Source organism: Podarcis tiliguerta, assembly GCF_965153285.1.
Source record: "Podarcis tiliguerta genome assembly, chromosome: 1".
NCBI lineage: Eukaryota > Metazoa > Chordata > Lepidosauria > Squamata > Lacertidae > Podarcis > Podarcis tiliguerta.
Window position 1 is genome coordinate 106,170,141 of NC_139534.1, and position 23,835 is coordinate 106,193,975.

Consider the following 23,835-nt stretch of genomic DNA (forward strand, 5'->3'; position numbering starts at 1 on the left):
AGAGAAGGAAGTTCATGTCATTGACAATTTCTTAGGAAGGGAGATGAATATACCCCAATTTCTTAGGAAGGGAGGTGAATATGGCACACTTGGTAAAAAACACAGGTAAGTTATGTAAGGATATATAAAGGGACATTTAAAAATTCAACCCAATCTCATTTTGCCTTTGCACCTTGTTAGCCTCAGGTAAAAGCAAAACAGTCAGTGGTGGCAACAGAAGCTAGAAGCTTAGCACCGTACAGTTTTTAGCAAATTCTAGTTGAAGTTCTCAACATGGTAGACAGAGGCTGGGTGAAGCTGAAGGTTTCGCTAGCTATATACTTTAGGCATATGAGTTAGATGAAAAAAAGTCATCATGGTAATGTTTCAGATCATCAGGAAAAAAGAATAGCAAAAAAGTATAATCAGAGAGCTCTAGCCTCAAGCAAAAAGATTCAGCCTAATCAACATGTAAAGCAGAGCTTTCCCAACATTTCATGTTAGTGACACACTTTTTGGCCATGCATCATTTTGTGACACATTAATTCAGCTTTACTAGCAAACTGGAAGTTAAACTAACCCCTTTCCAGCCCCGAGAAAAGAGCAGGGAGCATTTGCATGACACACTAATGTGTCACAACACACAGTTTGGAAAGCTCTGATGTAAAGTAACTGGTTTGAAAAAAGACTGATATTCATAATAGATCCATATTTAAATAAGTGAAAGCAAAGAATGAACAGCGCTTCTAATTTTCGCCTTGGTTTAAGTGGATACCCAGAGAGCAGAACACTGGGGAACAGAACCGCAATGACTCTTGGCATCTGTTCAAACACTATTCTTCCTGTCTAATAGTGCACAGGAAAAACTTATTCCAACCAAGGGGCAAGGGGAACAATTCAAATAGTTTCTTTAGGCCCTTGGCCTGAGTAAAAAATGAAAGACGAGCACGACTCAAAACTACAAATACATTCAACATGGTGTTCTGGTAAATATTACAAGAGTACAATATGCTCATCTATTAACATTCTTCTAAATGGGCCAAAGATTCTACTCATGCCAGATTAACAGTTTTCCTGGAGCCTACTCCTAGGGCCTTCTGAGAATGCAAGGGGAGGAGCGGTTTGTTAGATTTAAAAGACCCCCTGCCAGAAGCACAAACCCAGTAAGTGATGTTTAAAGCTGTCAGACCCCTGAGGAGAAGCAGGAAACTCTTTATGACCCCCAAAGTATTTGTTTTCCCAACAGCTCCTTGGCACAGCTTGGGATTCTTGAGGTCAGCAACAACAACAAAAGTTTTGCTCTGCCCAAATTAGTTTTGACTAGTCCCTGGGTTCCCAAGGTGATAATTTAACACCTCATTAACAAGTCACTTATTGAAGGAAATTCAAATGAGAGATGCTAATGTGACAACTGAACATTTTCAACCTCAATTTAAATAAAGTGTTCTTTAAAAATAAAATTTAAGTCACCAGAGGGCACTCCCACTCTTAGCTCATAAATGTCCTAACCTTCAAGGGAAAAAAGCATTTTTTAAAAGTCAGTTTATAAGCAAGGGACATGAAGGTCAGCGTCAAAACCTGCTTTGTGGGCTACATGGCACATTTTACTTGGATACCATTTATACCAGAAAAAATGGAAGCATTTCATCAAGTTGAGCAAGTTTCTAGACTGTGAATTGCAATTTTAGCCATTTACATAGCAACCAAAAGAGGACTGAAGTAACAACAAAGCAGATGCAGTTTCCTAAGGTGTTTCTAGGTGGGAACTACCATTTAAGACAAAACAAGATCCACGTATCGGGCACAGAGAGCATGCTTTGCATTCAGAAAGTCCTAATTCAATTCCTAGCATCTCTGTTTAAAAATGAATATTGAACAGAAAGCTTGGAGCTGCTCCCAGTCAGTACGTGGCCTGGGCTGACCAATAAAATCCCAAAGAAGGCATCATTGTTCATAGAACAGATTTCAACATAAAAATCTTTCTGGGGCATCTGTGTGCAACTTGTGACCTCATATGATGATAGAGAATTGGTAATCCATTAGAACAATGCAAGAACACAAGAGTCTTGCAGGATCAGACCACATGTACATCTAGTCCAGCATTTTGTTTGCCACAGTGGCCAGCTAGAAATCACACAAGCTGAACACGAGCACTCTCCTGCTCACAATCTCCAGCAACTGGTAGTTAGAAGCAAGCTGCCTCAGATCCTGGAGGAAGTAAATATGTTATCACAGCCACCTTGGTAGCTCAGTCAGTAGAAGATGAGACTCTTAATCTCAGTGTTGTGGGTTCGAGCCCCATGTTGGGCAAAAGATTCATGCACTGCAAGGGATTAGGCTAGATGACCCTTGTGGTCCCTTCTAACTCTTACCATTCTATGAAAGCCTTATTATCCAGGAATTTGTCCAATCTCCTTTTTAAAAGCACCTAATGGCAGCCACCCTCGCATCTTGTGGTGGTGAACTGCACAGTTTCAGTATACGCTGTGAGAGAAGTGTTTCTTTTTGCCTGTCCTGAATCTCCCACCATTCAACTTCACTGGATTCTAGTTTTATGACGCTTTCTTCACACTATGCCTAACTTTATACAGTTCTTCTTATATTCCCCCTCCTCTATCCATTTTTGTTTGTTTGCTTGTTTGTTTACAGCTGAAAGGCCCCAAAGCTTCTAACCTTTTCAGAAAGCAGCTGCTGTAAGATAAGGAAAGCTCCATGCTGGGCATTGATAGACATAAAAACAAAATCCGCCAGTATTATAATGTCTGTCTACTAATCTACAATGCAACCATGCTTGGAATACTGCGTGCAATTCTTGTCGCCATACATCAAATCGTATACTGTACTGAGCTGGATAAGTTCAGTAAAGGGAAACCAAAAAGATAAAGCATCTACAGCAAGTGTCTTAAGGTAAAAAGATGGGATTTCTCCACTCCCCCATTTTTTCAATGCCTCCATGGGTAAAATAGAGGTTCTAATGTACTTCAGTGATTGTGAGTTTAATATGGGCAACGGCAGCTCCTCCAGGTAAGTTAATGTGCAGTAGCATCATGGAGCTCCAAACTAATTGATTGTTGAACAGTTAAAACTACGTAGTGCTTTGCTATGGGCTACTTATTACTAATTCCTTATTATTTTAACTTCTTTTTTTTTTACAAGAGTAGGTAGATTATTTACAGTCATCCAGTAATTTATCAACCTCTGTAAAAAAAATTAAAATGCTTCTAATCTAAATGTTTTATTAATCTAAAGAGTTTGGAGCAATAGATTTTTGACTCCCCCCCCCCCCCCGCAGTCTCAAGTGCAGACACTTGTCCCAAAACTGACTTTTAGAAAGAGCAATAAATCTCTTCCCATTTGTATAATCAAGTATATGGGGGGGGAGAGACCCTTTCCTCCTCTTGGACTGTGGTTAGCAGCTCGTTTTTAAGAAAACTACACATCACATATTTGAGAGACTCAAATGCAAAAATACTAACATGCAAAAAATAGGAATTATGCACCTATAAACTTTGAAGGTAAGGACCTACGCAGTTACTAAGAACCAGACACAGGCAGCAGTGTTGGTCTGACACAGTCGAAATAAATTAAAAAATTAAAAAATTGTCCAGTAGCACCTTAGAGACCAACTTATACCCAGAACAAACTAATTTAGACTCTAAGGTGCTACTGGACAATTTTTTAATTCATAAGAACCACACAGTTAACAGAATCCCCTGCCAAGAAGGTAATAGGAACAGATTTTTAATAGCACACTCTTTGCCTCTGTCTAGAGCTGCTAAACTAGGCTGGCTTTTTAGAACCAAGTCACATTCAATTGCAAAACACAGAAACAAATACTGCCACAAGTTATATTTTTAAATTAACATGGAGTATTTCAGACAGCACCCTGGGGATGACCATTATGAGTACCAGACAGAAACAATGCCAGCACTGAAAGATTTGTTTGAACGAACAATAGGAAATAAAAGAAGGGAAGCTTCTGTCCTATTCCAGATTGCATGTTCACGTGCTGTCACCTAATTAAGTCTATTCAGTCTTCATTAGCCTCTTGTCCCGTTTCGGAAATGGCCATGCTGTTTTCTGCGGCATGTGTATTCTATCCAAGGTGCCTGCTGTTAACATCCTGTTTGGCCAAGGAAGGCTCTCTGGAATGATTGCAAATATTTAACAATAGCCAATGTACCATAGAATCTACAAATACATGTCCCCAAGTTTTGAGAGCTACTAAGCCCTCATACAATTTGTGAAGTCGATGCTAAAGTTGTTTACTATTCATCTGAATACAACAAATACATGAAAAGTATTTTCTGCTCTTGATCCCCATTTTACTTTGTAAGCATAGTTATTTTTTCTACTTATTCCCACCCTCCTCCCAGATCTTAAGTGACACTAAAGACCTTTGCTCAGATATATTTTCTAGAGTAAAATGAGTTCTGAATCCTAGCATATGTAACCTGAAATGAACTTCAGCTACTTAGTCCAATTCTTCTACATCCATGAAGAGTCCACAAACTCAAGTACTTTCAAGTAACCCCTTTTTAACCAACTCTTGACAACCCTAAATAAGCAATGCAGTTACAATGAGAATTTACATCATATCACAGCAATAAATTGTAAGTAATCAGAACTGAGATACATCAGGAGATTTTTGTTTTTGCAGGATAGTTAATTCTATAACCACACAACTTTATAAAGAAAGCAGAATGTGTGTTTTACTTGCTCTGCACATTCAGTAATAGTGAATAAAATATGAAAAGTTAGATCCAGACTACCCATCGGTGGACTCCATCCTTTGTTCCAGGGGGTCAAAAACCTTCTGGATCAGGATGGGAGGTGGTGCTGGGATCTGCAAACTGAACTGGCAAAAATAATCTTTCTTCCCCCCAAAGCACAAGATTGGTAAGGCATAAGAGAAATGGCAATTTCACAGCATCTAGAAGCAAGTCATTAATGGCTGTAAATAAAAACCAGGGACTTGTCCCCTTTGTGTTTTAGGTTGCTAAAGAACTACAGTTACAAAAAATTGTACCAGTATGACTATATACTAACCAAAAGTATGCAAAGCTGATGTTGTCCTTGCCAATCTAAGACATCCGAGACTCTCCATATGAGTAGCAACTGGGTTAACAGCCTTTGTGCAAAGGCTATGAAGTGCTGAAGTTGCCACAAGCTGTTGCTTGAAAGCCCAGCTAACTTAGGAGACACTTAAAATTGTTAACTTTGCTTAGGGACGTCAACATTCAAATTCTAAAATCTTCCAGTTCTTTCCAAATATTACTATAAAACAATTAAAAAGATATAGTTCATACTGAACAAATTCGGATTCCTACATTAGAGTCAAAAGAAATGAATCCACCTGAGCTTACCTTATTCAATTATTCACTTTTAAGTTTTCCAGGGAGGATAGAACCTGGAGCCAACAGCCATTTGGAACTTACAGTTCTAACGCTATAATGAGATCTCACCAGCAATTACATCACTAGATCTGAACTACAAAGCTAGTGCACTAGTTACCATATTAGTAGCTGTGAAGCTTTGTGGGAATATACTTTCCAGAGAAAATCCACAATGGGCTACCATGAATGAGACCCTGGGGTAGCAGTAGATAGCTCAATGAAGATGTCAACCCAGTGTGCTAGATCAACTGCATGCTAGAGATAATTAGGAAGGGAACTGAAAGGATAAAACTGCCAACGCCAAGCCGTCTCTGGTGCAAATACATTTGGAATACTGTGTACAGTTCTAGTCACCCTCAAAAAAGATAACTGCAGTTAGAAAAGGTGCAGAAAAGGGCAATCAAAATAATCAAGGGGAAAGACCAACTGCCCTATGAGGAAAGGTTGCAGCATCTGGGACTTTTAAGTTTAGAGAAAAGGCAAGTAAATAGGTGACATGGTAGAAATTTGTAAAATTATAAATTTGTTAAATTATGCATAGAGCAGATAGAGAGTAGTTGTTCTCCCTCTCTCATAAGACTAGAACTCATGGAGATCCCTTGAAGTTGATTTTTGGAGGGTTCAGGACAAAGTACTGAAGGAAAGTACTTCTTCACATAGTGCAGTTCAACCAAGGATCTCACTCCCACAGGAGGCAGGGATGGCCACCAACTTAGATGGCTCTAAAAACAGATTAGACACATTCCTAGAAGCTAAGGCTATCAATGACTACTAGCCATGATGGTTGTGATCTGCCTTTGTGGTTGGAGGCTGTAAACGTCTGAATACCAATGGCTGGGGGTGGTGCGCTCTTATGTTGGGTGCTTTTTATGGGCTCCCCATAAGCAAAGGGGGGGGGGTGCCACTGTGAGAACAGGATGCTGAACTAGATGGGTCTTCAGTCTGCTCTAACCGGATCCTCTTACGGTCTTAGATTTACGCATCTCTCAAACAAGGATTATGCACAGCGATAGCTTTTGCCTTAGTAAATGAAAACCATTATCCAATACAAATCTCAACCTGACCAGCAGCAATGATGAAAAGTTCATTCAACTACCAACAACATAAAGAAAAGGCTAATTTCACAAAACAGTCCTCCACAGTGTAGCAGTGCAAATATCCAGAGATGTAGCGATCAGGTGGGATTGCTATGAGGAATTATAACAAATAATAGAGTAAGCCATCTGTGTCAGCAATGAAAGCATTGCGTTGACTGAGTTTAAACTATTTTGATATGATTCTTGATCAATCCACACCTCTGCATCTCTGGCCCTTTTGACCCTACTGCCCATTCCTCTCTCCTCACGTCACGTACACAGCAGTTGCTTTGCCAGGCAGGCATCCTGTGCCATAAAGATAGTACGCAAGTTACTTTGATGTAGTTTTCTTATATATAATCTTAAAATGTTAATCTTGGAGCCAGGAAACCGATCTCACATAAAGGTGGTAGTGATCTGGTCTTTCTGGCCATCCTTCTTATCATGTGTATTGATTGTTTATTACCTCCGGGGTTGCCAGATCCGCTTCTTTGTAGTTCTGTTCTTTGTTTACCCCAGAAATATTTGTGCTTAATTAGTTTTAGTGGTTTAACTTTCTCCCCACGTGGGTTTGATGAAATGCTCAGAGGAAATATGATTGGTTCTTACGAGCACTGTGTAAAAGATTACTTTGCTAATAAAATGGCCTGGTGAGGGGTGTGGTTTACGCACTTTTTCTCCGAGAGCCTTGCTGGTCAAAGCCTCGTGTCTTGTTTTTAATCAGGGTCCAGTCCTTCCTTTACTTTGCAAACGCAACACACAGAAAATGACGGATGGTGCTGAATAGGTGGTCCTTCAATGCATACTGCCACCTTGTGGACAAGAGCAACACCTGCAAAGAATCCAAGTTGCTTTGCTGACTTGAAGGAGCAGTTGTTTAATCTAACACCTCATGAGAATTACAGTGCCTGAAACTCACCAAGTGTTGTGCCATCTTCACCCATAATACACTTCACTGATGCGATGATTTGCTCAATAACAGGGGGGGAAAGCGAAGTGGCATATACTGCACTGTGTGAATGGACACGAAGGTAATCGATCAGCTCCTGACAAAGTGAATACAGCAGGTTATCAGAAATTATCCTTGCCACTGAGAGAGCATGCTTTGATGGGGCAAGTATGCAGTGCTGATATTTACACTGCCTTGCTGACTAATTATTTGAAAGACATGCAGTGAAGGCGGGTATATATAGTTGCGCCTTCATCTTTCTTCGTAGGTTGTGGTGCACATGCATCTCCTTATCCCTGATCAACCATTTTTGCTTGGGAGATAAATGCTATCATTAGGAAGAAGCTGTACAGTCATACCTTGGGTTGAAGTAGCTTCGGGTTGAGCGTTTTCAGGTTACGCTCCAGGGCGACCCGGAAGTAACGGAACACTGCTCGCACATGCGCAGACGCTCAAAATGACATCACGCGCATGCATGGAAGCAGCGAACTGCGACCCGCGCACGCACAGATTGCGTTCGCTTCAGGATGCGAACGGGACTCCGGAACGGATCCCGTTCGCATCTAGAGGTACCACTGTATTTCCATGATGTTGTTTTGAAAATGAGTGTCAGGGAGACGCTGTCACAATGATAACACTTGACAAGGAAAAGCCTAGCAGCACATAAATGATTACTCCCTCATCATCAAATGCCATATTGATTCTGGATAAAATTAGGAAACTGAGCACAGCAAATATATATACATGGGAGGATGGGGAGTCCAACGGGCTGTTTTGTGGTGGGTGAGTGGCCAACCTGCTATGACACTTGCAGAAGGGGTGGGAGGTTCATAAGGAAGGGCAATCAAATAAACTTCAGAGAGTGAGTACTGGTGTTATTTTAAGTGTTGGGTAATCTCTGTCTTCTATACATGCTGTAAGCCACCCAGAGTGGCTGGGGAAACCCAGCCAGGTGCGTGGGGTATGTATGTATGTATGTATGCATGCATGCATGCATGCATGTATATATAAATAAATAATAGATGCAAGACACATGTAGTGCTCAGGATTAGCTGCTGCTTTGACCTTCGATAGCTTTAGTAATAAATGGGCATTTGTTTGGACCATGTATTTTAATTGAGAAGTCCTGGAAAAACATAATAGTACTACTAACCGAGCTTTTCAAAATGTTTTATATATTTATGCCTGGGATCCTGGAATTTACTCAAAATTAAAATGGAGATGATCTTGATGTTCTAAGCATTCGAGCTTGATGCTTCTATTCCTTACTAACAAGCTACAAAATTGCTTCCCAACACGAGTTCTTACTTTCTTGCCTGCAATGTATCCTCCAGCAGCTCCAAAAGCCTTGGTGAATGTTCCCATCATGATATCCACATCCTCAGGGTCAAGTCCAAAATAGTCCACTACACCCCGGCCATTGAGACCCAATGCTCCTATACTATGAGCTTCATCCAAGTACAAGTATGATTTGTACTTTTTCTTAAGGGCAATTACTTCAGGAAGCCGGACTATGGATCCCTCCATGCTGTGAAGAAAAACAAGAGATGGGTGTGAATTCTGGAATCTCCCAGTGATGCTCAAAGCCCCTAGAAAAGGGGCCGGTTAATATTTTCCAAGTAATTACAAGGTCGGAGGAGCACCAGAAATAGCTTTTGCGCATGGGCCTCCTCCGACCTGGATGTGCACCAGAAATAGCGTGTGTGTGCGTGTACGGGCGTGCGCTCCCCCGCCCTCTGGCCCGCCGCACGATCATCGTTTGAGACACCGGCCCGAGGCAAGGAAAGTTTGGAGACCCCTGCTATAGAAGCAGTTTTCCAGGCATTGCTCTGAAAAAGTTAGTGTGCAAGGCTGCTATCCAAACCCCACTTTCCTGGAAGTAAGCTCCACTGAATTTAACAGGACATATTTCTGAGTAGACGTGGTTAGGACTGCTGCGCAAGGTATCAATCCCTTTACTGCATCAAGGCTCCCCAAAACATCCATCTGCAATACGCATAACCCCTTTCTTAACACGTTTTTGATGCTTCAGAGCTTAAGATAGTTGACAGCATCACACTGGCATTATGCGTCCTGTATCTACTGCTTTCAATTACTGTTTCAAATTTATAGTCTTTGTAATATTGCGTTTAATTGGTTTAATGCAGTGGTGAGCTTTTTTTGTTTTGCTTTTTGCAAACTGCTCTGGATGCTCAGTGAGGAGAAGAAAAGTGACAGAAATATTAAATGTGGAATGATAAACCTGGAGAGATTCACGTTACAATCCTTCTCTTCAGAGAATAACCCTTCAGTCAGTCATTACCAAGTTTACTCTTGGCTGACAAAGTGAGACAACAGAAACTATGTCCATTACAATCCATTACAGAAACACCTGGCCAAAAAAAAAAAAAAAAAATCACACCTCCAGTTTAGATTTATTAGCACTAATGCAACTTGGAGCATCATTATGGCTGGACATGATGACAGCTGTCCAGAGTCAAATAATAAGCACCCAACAATTTGGCTTGGATTACAGATTGCCTCAAAATGGACAATAACAATGATCCAATATGGCAAACAGCACTGGTGAATGGAAGGACCAAGCTTGTACCTGAAAATGCCTTCGACAATGATGAGAATTTTTTTCCATGGTCGGCGTGTGCGTGGCTGCCCATGCACAATGGCATCTTTGAGCAGCTTCTCCAAGCTCTGCATATCTATACAGAAAGAACACAATTCCAAAGAACATTGTTACTTTTGTAAAGGGATTAGGAGCAGAAGCAGCTATAGGCAGCATTACTACAGCAGTAATTCAGAGGGTGACATTATGTTGTTCTTTTTGTTGCTTATTAAAGAATCACTCTTCACTTTGAAGAATCACTCTGCCAATTAGTACTGGGAGCAATTAGTACTGGGAACATACGGAAGCAATTAGTACTGGGAACATACGGACTCAGCTGCGCATCATGTTAAGCCGGGAGATATGACAGAGCTACAGTCGTACCTTGGTTCTCGAACAGAATGCGTTCCGGGAGTCCATTCGACTCCCGGAACTGTTCAAAACCCAAGGTGCGGCTTCTGATTGGCTGCAGGAATGTCCTGCAGCCAATCAGAAGCCACATCGGACATTCGGCTTCCAAAAATTGTTTGAAAACCGGAACACTCACTTCCGGGTATCAGTTGTTCGGGAGCCAAGGCATTTGAGATCAAAGGTACGACTGTATACTTCTAGAATCAGAAATCATCAAGTGAAACTGAATGGAGAAAGATTCAGAACAGAACAAAAGAAAATACGTCTTCACCCAGCACATAGTTAAAACCATGGAATCTGCAAAGATGTAACAGCAGCATCAATAGGGATGCCTTTAAAGGGGGAATCACAAAATTCCTAGAGGATAAGGCTATCAATAGTTATCAGTCATGATGACTACCTGCCACCCCTCCAGGATCAGAGCTATCGTGTCTCTGAATACCATTAGATGTGGAACAACAGCAGGTGAGGCTATTTCCCTCATGTCCTGCTTGGGGTTTCAGGAAGGTTTCCATCTGACAACTGTGAGAACAGGTTGTTGGACTAGATAACTATACAGGTCTTTCGTCTGATCCAGCAGGGATCTTCTTATGTCCATAAGATAAACAGTGCATTTGAACTGGTAAATACGACGTGGAGAAAGCTTGAAGAGGAAAATTTAACAAAAAAAATACATAACTATACCGCTCTTCATCTGAAGACCACAGTAACACTTTCTCAGGGAGGAGCTTTTGAATGCTTTCTCATTTGTGGTAGCCTTAAATGTTAAGAACATTTTTTAAAAATGCACCTGGGGCTGCTATAGAGTTTTATTTATATACTGCCCATAAATGAATGTTCTCTGGGTAGCTTTTTCAGGGGGTTAAAATCAAAGTCTGCATTTAGCCCACAACATAGGAATTTCCGGTCAAATTAATAAACGTCCTGGGAAATACTCACTATTGTGTTTGAAGATTCGAATTGTTGCTCCTGAAAGTCTTGCTCCTAATATTAGAGATGCATGATTCAACTCATCACTCACTATTAGACAGCCCTGAACAAGGAAACAGGAAAATAAATGGTCCAGACAGAAAGTTGCAGTTAACCACTGACCTATAACCATGCAAGGTTCTTGCTGGGTGAAACTCCTTACACCCTGCCCTGGTCTCCAAGCAGTTTTCCTTGATTGGCCACAATGCATCGGATCAATAGCTGATGCTGCAAGACCACACATTACTATTTATAGCTTTTCTGATACACTGAACCTGGGGAACAACTCTCTGCTTGCTTTACTGTGCTGTGCAGTCTTCCTATTGCTCCAGTTACACAAGAAGATGGGTAAGAGACTATGGATAAGCAGCACTACAATAAAGGAGAAGGAATTGCTTATTTTGGGTTGCAGCCTGACAGTAAAACAGAAATAAATAAGATATTAAAACAGTTAGATTGGCAACCTAGTATAATAGCTTTGCTGATACACATTTCTTATTATGATGTGTATACTTATTAAAAAATTTGAAGTCAAATTTAAATCAAATAGGAATTTAAACTCTTCCCCTTATGTATACACATCATTTCTCTTTGGAAGATACCGGTAATTAAAAACCTAAGAAATCCTTTACAAGTTCACAATGGCATAAATGGTGCAATGCATTCTTGTACACAGCATATGTAGGCTATTCACCTGGATGTCTTGCACTCTTTATTTCAACCAAGTGTTGCTCACCCACTTAAAATAATACAGAAATTTATTTTTGATAAATATAATGTTGGGTGCCATGTGAAGTTCAAAACAAGAAGTGTGAATGTGCACTGGACTAGCAAATTCTCTCCAAACAGACTATTTTCAATAACATAGTTTCTATCTTATCAAGCTAACAACGTATTTTACATAATCATTTTGTATTCTAGTGAAGCCAATGTGACTAATGTGCTCAGCCCTCCAAACTAACTGACATTTTCTTGTCCCAAAACAGCTTGAGGGGCTAAGAAAACAGCCTTGGTGCATTCATTCATCTTGTGACATGTTTTCCTCTCCCGATTATTCATTTAACTTTTCCACAAGGGATAACTATTTTCTAAACAGCATGGCATACAGGAATTTAAATTTTCCCCTCCTTCACAAAGTATGCACTGAATAAGTGAGAAGCTAACATCAGAAACCTGTGAAGACAGATCTAGGCCAGTCCTCTCTCCAAAGACATCCATACCTTGCCAACCAAAGCAGGAATATTCATTGAGTTGGTTGCAAATCCCATCCCGTACGACAAAGCGGATTCCACACCAAGGTATCTGGCCAATAATGCTTCTAGCTCCTCATGTTTGTCCAGGTTTCCTGGAAGAAACATAGAAAAGGGGTTCAAGATGGGTAAATCTACTGTGAATGAAACACTTTTAATGCTAAGAAGTTTAATTTTTAGTGTTAATGATGCAAGCTGGATGCATACAAATTAGGGCAAAAGCTTAGGAACTGCCATATAATATTTTGTGGAGCCTGAGTTATTAAATGTACTCAGATACTAGTCCTTTGTCTGAACTTACCCATCTCTTGCCTAGTGCTGCACACCCCACATCCATACTGCGAAAGAACTTCAGCCACAGCATCCTTGCGAACTCCGGTGTTCTCTGCAAACCCAAGGTAGTTGTAGGACCCCATGTTAATTATGTCTTTTATCACTTTTCCTGTGTACCTATATATAAATTTATAAAAACATAGCATGTAAAAGATATGGAGATCATCAAGTAAAAGTACATATGCTTAGTACTGTTGAAGGCTGCAATCTAGTAAAATCCTTTAGAAATAAAGGGCTAGCAGTTTTCAGCTAGCTGGCAGCCCACCTAAAACAGTCACTCTTTGCTACAATGCAAACTGCTTTTTTAAAGTTTCCAAAAGCTTCAAAAGCCACTTGTGACATGATGCAAAGGGAATAATATCCTTCAGGGATAATATCAAAGCCTCACTGGTCACAATGTATTCACAGGGCTGTGTCCAAAGCTTGTTAGAGATTTCTTATGTTGAAGTAGGCAAGACAAACAGGTTTATACAAATGCTTCTCTGTTTCAGTTTGCTTAACTCAGCAAGACTTCTTTCATTATAGCTGAAGATCATAAACTAAAGCTTTTCTGCATCTTCCAACATAATTAGCTTTATTCAGACAAAATATGTAAAGTGTCAGATTGCGGATTAGCAGATGTTCTTTGAAAGCTCTCTTAAGAATCAAAACAGAGTGCTGAGGCATTTCAAAACAGTTTGTTATTTTTCTCTGGCAATTTCAAGCCTTCTACCCCACCGCCACCCCACAAAAGACCCCCTACCCTTGTTATCCTCAAATCCTAGTAATTTCTTCAAGCACAATATCCTCCAGCACACAAAGGAAGGGCATCTGGAAGCCAGTAAACTACTATTCTCTTCTAGAAGTATGTTAACCATACCCCCTTGAATTATGAACCTGACAATAACAATGGGTGTTAACTCTGCTCAATTAGCTCTGTTCCAAAGCAGAACTCTTTAGCTATCATTTCCTGAGCATGCTTCTAAACAGTCCTGCCAATTTTCTCCACTTTATTAAAGGTCACTAGGACCTGGGAGACCACCACTCAAATCCCCACTTGGCCAGTGGGTGACCTTGGGCCAGTCATCGTCACTCAGTCTGACCCAATTCACAGGACTGCTGTAAAGATAACACCGGGGGGGGGGGGGGCGACGACTATGTACTTGAGCTCCTTGGAGGAGAGGTAGGATATAAATATATATATATAATATAAATATATAAACCAAATTAAAGACCAGAGATAACTGACATGCTATCCCATGCACTTCCAATTCATTTCAATTCCAATTAAGTCAGTGGAAATCTGGACGTACTCAGTTTATCTCAAACACAGAAAGTATGGCAGGTTTTCCTTTCGGCTGCTATTGTATTCGTCTTGCCCAAGGGGGATACCGCTGAACACCCTACAAAAAGATCCAGCGCACAGAAGACGGGACTGAGATACATACTGACCTTTTTCCAAAGCAAAGGGTTTCTGGCATAAGTTTTCACAAACATGTATAAGACTGAAGACTCTACTGAGCACAAAACCCCATGGCATGCAGTGAGCTCAGGAATGAGCTCAGGAATCAACCGATGTGGCTATGGCATCCATTTCTGCCTTCCTCTTCAGTACTACAATGCTGCTCATCTTAGTGGACTAGAGACAAACCCACTTGAAGGCAAAGTGAAGCGCAAAAGTAATGTAACGTGCACAAGACATGACACAAATGTTGGTCACCCCTAATCTATATGGTTTTTCTATACAGGCCTTAAAACAGTCAGCCCTCATGGGCTGTTTTGTAGGATCCAAGTATAGGTGAACTGGGATCTGTGGCACGGCAATCTTGAAAGTCTGGCACCGAGTTAAGCAACAGGGAATAGTGGAGTTCTTATCCTTGCTACAGAGGCTGCGGTCCATCTTCCACAACCCATTTCACAAACCCTCACTAATTATCTTCTAAAACAGGGGTGGAGAATCTTTGACCCTGAAACTGTTTTGGACCCCTGACTTACTTGTACTTTTATTTCAGCAACATCTGGAGGGCCACAGGTTCTCCGCCCCCCTGCTCTAAAGGTTAGTTGCGCAGGAGCTTTCCAAAAGCCTTTTACTCACTTGAATGTCCAATTGTAGTCATGGGAAACCCGCTCTAAGATGTCTACTTTGGCTCCCGGTACACTGCAGAGTGGTCTGCTCCAGCTATCCCTAATGCGCATGTAGAGGTTCCTTGTATAGAAGTTTTCAAAATCCTGGTACAAAGGGACAAAATCCTGAAAACATATGAAAAGGGCATTAAAACAATGGGATAGGTGAGGACTAACTTTCCACCCTCCGTCCCCCACCCACAAATTACAGGAAAAGTGGCGTTAAACCCATTTTGCTTGGTGCTATTGCATGTTTTCCTCTCTGCATATCACCAAGTGCTCAGGACAGTGAAAATATCCAATGGCACTGAACCTAGAAACCAGAAAGAAATACCCACTGAAAGGGCTCCAAACAAGTTCTCTGTCCCTAACAAAATGTAAAACTATAAATGTCTGGGTTTGCAGCACTCCAGGGCCTGTAATTCTGCTCTTCTTTTTTCAGTGATCACAGGCAGCATAGGACTCCAATATGTTTTCAGACTTATTATAATAACTAGTTACAGAAGTCTTGTTCCAAGGCCTACCCAAGGTATAAAATTAGTAAACTTAAGAGCAGAGGTAATTGACAGACAGTAACTTAGAGCATCTTTGTTTTTTGTTTTTTTTTAAATATAATTTTTATTCAGTTTACAAATAAGACAAATTAATACAATTCAAACAATTTATAAAACTATTCTCTCATTTTTTGACTTCCCTCAACTTGGCTGGTACTCCTTCCCTTCTCAATTTTCCACACATTTCTTAGTTCTTATCTACTTCTTAAATTAAATCTGCTTTCAGTCCATAATTTTAACCTTCATTTTTACAAAGCTTCGCTAAACGTTACAAGCGTTATTTGTTTTTCTCTTAAATTATGCATATATTCTGAAAAAATTTTCCATTCTTCAATAAATCTCTGATCTCGTCGATTCCTAATTCTTCCTGTCATTCTATCCAGTTCTGCAAAGTCCATCATTTTCATTCTCCATTCTTCCAGTGTTGGTAGTTCTTCTTGTTTCCATTTCTGGGCTAACAATATTCTCGCTGCTGTTACTGCGTACAAAAATAATTTCCTATCTTTCGTGTTTATCTCATTTCTCACAATACCTAGCAGGAATGCTTCTGGCTTCTTAACAAATGTATATTTAAACATTTTCTTCAATTCATTATATATCATTTCCCAATAATTTTTAATTTTCTTACATTCCCACCACATATGATAAAATGTACCTTCTTTATCTTTACATTTCCAACATTTGTTACATCCCTTGTACATCTTAGCTAATTTCACTGGTGTTAAATACCATCGATACATCATTTTCATCACATTTTCTTTTATAGTTGTACAAGCAGTAAATCTTAAGCCTTCTCTCCACAATTTCTCCCAATCCTCTATATATGTTATATCCAAAGTCTTTCGCCCAGTCAATCATAACTGATTTTATCTCTTCATCTTTTGTGTGCCATTCTAACAATATTTTGTACATTTTAGCCAAAATTTTATAGTCACTGTTTATTATTTCTTTCTGGAATTTCGACTCTTTCTCCGCAAAACCATTTAGTTTAAGCTCTTTTCTAAACATTTCATTAATTTGGTAATAGTGCAGCCAGTCATTCACATATCTTTTCACTTCTTCATATGGCTTCAACGTCCATTTACCGTCTATTTTCCTTATTAATTCTCTATATGTTACCCATTCCCCACTCATATTCGTCTTCTTCACACATAATACCTCCAATGGTGACAACCACCATGGTGTTTTTGCCTCCAACAGATTTTTATATCTTTCCCAGACTTCTATCAATGAGCCTCTTATGGTGTGGTTTCCAAACCCTCTATGTACTCGCTTTTTATCATACCATAGATATGCATGCCACCCAAATCTATTGTCAAATCCTTCCAAATCAGTATTTTCCAATTTTATCCATTCCTTTAACCAGCAGAGGCAGGATGCTTCATAATATAATTTCAGGTCCGGCAGGGCGAAGCCTCCTCTTTCTTTCGCATCAGTCAATATCTTAAACTTTATTCTCGGCTTCTTACCCTGCCATATGAACCTTGAAATTTCTCTTTGCCAATTTTTAAAAATCGCTGCCCCCCTGATTACTGGGATGGTTTGGAACAGAAATAACATCTTTGGTAGCACATTCATTTTAATTATTGCGATTCTACCCCAAAATGAAAATTTCATTCTCCTTAGAGCATCTTTGGACGATTTCCCACAACTGTCTGGATATGCCCAAACCTTCTGCCCACTACACTAAAATTTCAAGTAAATCCCTCATATTACCAAGACACTGTAACATTCAGAAGCAGAGCCAATCCATACATTGTAAGATGTTTGAGGAAAGGCCAACAAACCAAGGTCCAAAATCAAAGTTGGAAGCTATCTTGCAAAGTCAGTTTGCACCAACTGTGGTTTGGCACATTCCGCCCTTGAAGTCTGCCAGACTACAGAACATGGAGGATGGTAACATTTCACCAGCAACAAAACACGTCTCACAGGCATTTTCACAACATAAGCCCTTAGTCTGCCTCTCCCTAACATACCCAGGCAGACAATATCACAATAAGAATCTTTTAATAACCTTTGGTAACAAGAAGCTCATTAACACAGCACTCTTCAGGGCACCATTTACTGTTGAATGATCTCCTATCTGTTGTATTCTACTCTGCAAAAACAAAAACAAATCCCTAAGACAACCCATACACCTCTCAGCCTTTTATAATATTTTATTTTTCCATTTTCTAATTTTACATAATCAAAACATCATTTTATACAACAAATTTTACATACCCAATATTAATATTAACCCCTCCCCCTCTTCTGTGGTTACTTGTTAGTCGGTTTAGTCGTTGTTTGAAGACTATCCCTGCCTCCGGGTCTGGCCTTGACTGGATGGATACTGGAATCAACAGGGGAAACCCACATGACCTGAAAGTGTTGCTGTGCAATGCCAGGTCAATGATGAATAAAACCACTGCAATCCACGACTTGATTGTGGATGGAGGATTTGACCTGGCATGTGTGACAGAGACCTGGTTGGAGGATGGGCCTGTCCTTGCCGCTGCTTGCCCACCAGGTTTCTTACGCACAGCAACCCAGGTCATGTGGGCGGGGAGGGGGGGTTGCAGTGATTTTTAGGAAGTCACTAGCTTGCACCAGGCGTCCTACTGGGAAGATCCAGTTTTCTGAGTGCATGTTCTGGAAGTTGGGCAATAGGGGCAGTACAGGATTCCTTTTGGTGTACCAACCTCCCCGCTGCACCAAGGATTCCCTGTCCGAGCTGCTTCAGGTCGTGGCAGATTTTCTCCTGGAGACACCTAGTTTGGTTGTCCTAGGGGATTTTAACATCCGTGCCGACACGACCTTACAAGGGGCTGCTCGGGACTTCGTGGAAAGCATGGCCTCCATGGGGCTGTCCCTGAATAAGTTGGGCCCAACTCATAGTCATGGACATGCCTTAGACCTGGTGTTTACCTCTAGTGACGGGGGTGATCTGACACTAAGTAAAAGTGAAACAAAAGAAGTGCCATGGTCAGATCACTTCCTGGTGCAACTGGACTTCTCCGCGACCCTTCCCCTCTGCAGGGAGGTGGGACCAATTCGGATGGTCCGCCCCCGCCACTTAATGGATCCAAATAGTTTCCAGAGAGTGGTAGGGGATGCTTTAGCCCATGTTGATGGCCTTTCAGCTGATTCCCTGGTGGCCCGCTGGAATGCGGAGTTAACCAGGGCTATCGACTGTCTAGCTCCAAAGCGCCCTCTCCGATTGCATGGAGCCCGGACAGCCCCGTGGTTTTCTTCGGAGCTGAGGGCGATGAAACAATCGCTGAGACGGCTAGAGCGTCGGTGGCAGAAAACTCACTCCGAATCTGACCGGACACAGGTTAGAGCTCAACGTCGAGCCTACCAAGTGGCGATAGCGACGGCAAAGAAGACTTTCTTCACCGCCTCTATTGCATCTACTGAAAATAGTAGCAGGAGACTCTTTCAGGTGGTTCGCAATTTAACGGAACCACCTTTACCACCGGGGCCTTGTAAAGACCCCAAGATCTCCTGCAACGATTTTGCAAAGTTTTTTGCAGATAAAATCACTCATATTCGGAAGGAGCTAGACACCACCGTGGGAGCAGGGCCGGGGCAGGAGAGTACTAGAGCTCTGTCTGGTCAAGGTGCATGGAATCAATTTCAATCCGTTACCCCCGAGGATGTGGACAGGCTGCTTGGGCGCGTGAAACCAACCACCTGTCTCCTTGATCCTTGCCCATCCTGGCTAATAAAAGCAAGCCGGGAAGGGCTGGGCGATGGGCTCTGCGGGTGAATGCTTCCCTCTGTGAGGGAACATTCCCAGATCCGCTGAAAGAGGCGGTCATTAAACCGCTTCTTTAAAAACCATCTTTAGACCCGGCCAGTATGGCCAACTATCGCCCAGTCTCAAATCTTCCATTCTTGGGCAAGGTGATTGAGCGCGTGGTTGCTGAACAACTCCAGGCACGCCTGGAGGATGCGGACCATTTGGATCCCTTCCAATCGGGATTCAGGCCTCACCATGGGACTGAAACTGCCTTGGTCACGCTGGTTGATGATTTCCGGTGAGCTAGGGACAAAGGTGAGAGTTGCTTCCTGGTTCTGCTAGATCTCTCAGCGGCCTTTGATACAATCGACCATAACATCCTTCTGGACCGTCTAGAGGGGCTGGGAGCTGGGGGCACTGTTATACAGTGGTTTCGCTCCTTCCTCCTGGGCCGTGTTCAGAAAGTGGTGGTGGGGGATGAGTGTTCAGACCCCTGGGCCCTCACTTGTGGGGTGCCTCAGGGTTTCGTCCTCTCCCCCATGCTTTTTAACATCTATATGAAGCCGCTGGGAGAGATCATCAGGGGGTTTGGACTGGGTGTCCATCAATATGCAGATGATACCCAGCTCTACCTCTCTTTCAAATCAGAACCAGTGAAGGTGGTGAAGGTCCTGTGTGAGTGCCTGGAGGCGGTTGGAGGATGGATGGCGGCTAATGGATTGAAGTTGAATCCTGACAAGACAGAAGTACTGTTTTGGGGGGATAGGGGGCGGGCTGGTGTGGAGGACTCCCTGGTCCTGAATAGGGTAACTGTGCCCCTGAAGGACCAGGTGCGCAGCCTGGGAGTCATTTTGGACTCACAGCTGTCCATGGAGGCGCAGGTCAATTCTGTATCCAGGGCAGCTGTCTACCAACTCCACCTGGTACGCAGGCTGAGACCCTACCTCCCCCCAGACTGTCTCGCCAGAGTGGTGCATGCTCTAGTTATCTCCCGCTTGGACTACTGCAATGTGCTCTGTGTGGGGCTACCTTTGAAGGTGACCCGGAAACTACAACTAATCCAGAATGCGGCAGCTAGACTGGTGACTGGGGGCGGCCGCCGAGACCACATAACACCGGTCTTGAGAGACCGGTTTGATTATTTGATTGTTTGATTATTTAATTGTTGTTAGCCGCCCTGAGCCCGGCTTCGGCTGGGGAGGGCGGGATATAAATAAAATTTATTATTATTATTATTATTACATTGGCTCCCAGTACATTTCCGAGCACAATTCAAAGTGCTGGTGTTGACCTTTAAAGCCCTAAACGGCCTCGGCCCAGTATACCTGAAGGAGCATCTCCACCCCCATCGTTCTGCCCGGACGCTGAGGTCCAGCGCCGAGGGCCTTCTGGCGGTTCCCTCATTGCGAGAAGCAAAGCTACAGGGAACCAGGCAGAGGGCCTTCTCGGTAGTGGCGCCCGCCCTGTGGAACGCCCTCCCATCAGATGTCAAAGCGATAAATAACTACCTGGCATTTAGAAGACATCTTAAGGCAGCCCTGTTCAGGGAAGTTTTTAATCTGTGATATTTTACTGTATTTTTTGTTTCTATGGAAGCCGCCCAGAGTGGCTGGGGAAACCCAGCCCAGATGGGCGGGGTACAAATAATAAATTATTATTATTAAAACTCCTCTGCACATCCAAGCTAAACCTAATTATATTTTGTCCCAATCATATTTAAAGCTCTTCAATTAAGTCTCCCAATAAGAATCTAAGATGTGCAGATAACTACATGTCCGCTGATTGGGACATGAAGAAAGCTAATAAAGAAAGCTAATAATGAAATATGTACTCTCAACTCCACCTGCTGCCTTTGGCAATCAGTAAGAGAAGCCACTTCTGAGCATACTCGGAGGCACTGGAAACTAGACCAGGCTGCCTGAACATTTTGGTATCAATAATCAGGAAACATCCTCCCCGCCCCCAACCCCCGTTTACCCATACCACACACACTGCCCCTGAGGCAACAAATGCTGCCAGTACCTAACTGTGCTATTCTGACATAAATTCAAATTGAAGGGAACACTCTAGATCAGGCATCCCCAAACTTGGCCCTCCAGCTGTTTTGGGACTACAACTCCCATCATCCCTAGATAACAGGACCAGTGGTCAGGAATGATGTAAGCTGTAGTTCCAAAACAGCTGGAGGACCGAGTTTGGGGATGCCTGCTCTAGATGATGTGCCTAGAGTTGACAATTCAAGGGCTGCATCCCTGTTAGCCAAAACCTGTACCATACCAAGTTCCCCTGGTGGAATATAAATCAATCTTCCACCAGCACCAATGCACCACACCACTGTACTTCAGGTTCAGCATGACCAAAGCCCACCAGACTCAGAAAGCCCACCAGTCGTTAAAAGTTTAAACTCGCTTTAAAAAATGTTTAGAAGCACTACACTATTAGGCAAAAAACAATTTTCAGTTATGTGGATACAAATATATTTTTTGCAATAGAGTAAAATTGCTGCTTCTGGTTCTAATAATTGAAAGTAAGTTCTCTGAAAAACAATTTGTTCTATAACGTCTGAAAACCACTAAACATTTTTGGTTGCAGGCCCCTTAGTTTTGTTTTGTTTTAAAAAACAAGCACCTTACGTTTTTGAGAAAACTTTTATGTGCAGTCCCTTAGCTGGGGAGAAATATAGATGCAAAACAATTCAAAATAAAAATGTTGCTACATTTCTCCCACTTTTGTGAAAGAGACCTATGTTGAAAAATATATTGGGCTTGAAAGGGAGCATGGAAAGACCTACCAAAGAAAGAGGTGGTGTAATTTGTGCACTGTAGGAGTAAACCTGGAAACAGGAACGTCACACAGGTCTTAATGCTGTGTGATGTTAGACTGAAAAATGTTTTCTTAGAAGGTTTAAGCTGTGACTGAGTGGGTGCCTAGAGATTTGCCTTTCTTTGTTAAAAAATAATAATCAATAGCTTTTAAATAAGAGGGCTTGAAGAGGAAAGGGGAACAGTCAACCACGTACATAATGCTAGTTAATGCTTACTTGCAAGGTGTGAGAGAGATTTGTAAGTATCTTCACCTTAAGTGTCATACTTTGGTAACATTTGGGGTACCTATGTACCTTGCAGCTACTTGCCATTTACATTAAAATAACTAATGAAATTATCAGCAGTAAGATTGATTAACCCTGGAAATAGTGGGAAAGAGGAAAAAAGGTGGGATCTTAGACAACCTTGCAAAAGGGCAAGGGAATTGCGCACAAGAACCCACTTTATTTTCAGCTGTGCTGAGATCAGCCCACGGAAGAAAGTATTCGCCTCCCTGCTCCACTTCAGCTGCTTGCCAATAGTAAGAGAGCAGCTCATGGGGCAACATTTTGCTGATAGTTCGCCAATGCAGGGTAGCTTAGAATACCATGGGCAGTATTAAGGAAAGAGGAATAGAAAACCCTCACAAACCATGATTTGGCTGATATTCTGGGACACAGCCAGGATTTCAGCTAAATTACAATTAGCACAAACTATGGCTTGGCCCTATGTCGAAATGCAGTCTAAGCCAAACACATAGTTACAAAAGACTAGCTACATCTCCTTCACCACAAACTTGTTCAACTCCACCTTGTCTCTGAAGCAAAGGTAACAGCAAGCATTTACCTTTTGTTCTTCTCTTTCTGTTGCATTATGACAGTGCTCGATTTTCCAATGCCTCAGAAAGTCTCGAAGATACCCGAAAAGGGTGAGGACACCATAGCCTACATAAGTCAGTACAGCAACCAGCATTGGTGTTTCCTCAAAAGCTTCATTGAAAGGTCTTTTATACAAGCCTCCATTCTGAGCGATATGCGGGAGCTACAAGGAAAAGAGAGCTGTTAGCAAGGCAGGATTAGTCAATTCCTTAAAAGTTTCAGATTAAATTTTACAGTGTACACAACCAGCACCATGTCTTGCTCTCAACAGCCTTCTCTGAAGCCCCATGAAAACCCCTGCAAACCTACAACAATCACATTTTGGACTGCCCATCTTGACTGCAATCTTGGCTTGCATCTTGACTTGCACTCTCAAACACTATAAATATTGTATCAATTTAAAAAACAAAACAATATTTTCTTTAACCAGAGCCTTTTCTACAGCTTCCCAGGGTTTGTACAGGGTACCCAGGTTCTGAAGAATGATGAGTGCACAACACCTGAATGGGTTTGTAGAATTCCTGCCATGCAGCACCTTCTCATCTGCATGACTGACAATTTTTAGGTATTGATGTAATGCAACCTCCCAGAACATTTGGACCCTGGATATCGTTACTCCTCAAGATTAGAGATTGATGTAAAATACCAGGTAGGCTGCCTAGTAGACTCTGACCTAAGTGTTTTTAAATCCGTTGGGCTGTTTGGATATCTGAATCAGCAGTGTGTATAGCGAGATTTTGGTACCAATTCCTTGTGTTTGGATAAGTGAATTGTTGTATAATGAGTGTTTGGACAGCAGGGCCTGGGTGT

General features: G+C 41.9%; 1 protein-coding gene across 3 annotated transcripts in view; it reads right to left on the reverse strand.

The window, feature by feature from the left end:
• The window catches only part of SPTLC2 (serine palmitoyltransferase long chain base subunit 2), a 67,798-nt gene that overhangs the window by 24,081 nt on the left and 19,882 nt on the right, over positions 1 to 23,835 (reverse strand). For all 3 annotated transcript variants that reach the window (XM_083448286.1, XM_083448285.1, XM_083448287.1), the window contains exons 2-9: positions 22,994 to 23,188; positions 15,037 to 15,191; positions 12,931 to 13,079; positions 12,600 to 12,724; positions 11,350 to 11,443; positions 9,991 to 10,096; positions 8,709 to 8,928; positions 7,371 to 7,497 (exon numbers count right to left, since the gene is read on the reverse strand). In XM_083448286.1, coding sequence (XP_083304412.1) covers positions 7,371 to 7,497; positions 8,709 to 8,928; positions 9,991 to 10,096; positions 11,350 to 11,443; positions 12,600 to 12,724; positions 12,931 to 13,079; positions 15,037 to 15,191; positions 22,994 to 23,119 — 1,102 coding nt within the window. In that variant the 5' untranslated portion in view covers positions 23,120 to 23,188. The remainder of the gene's footprint in view (positions 1 to 7,370; positions 7,498 to 8,708; positions 8,929 to 9,990; positions 10,097 to 11,349; positions 11,444 to 12,599; positions 12,725 to 12,930; positions 13,080 to 15,036; positions 15,192 to 22,993; positions 23,189 to 23,835) is intronic.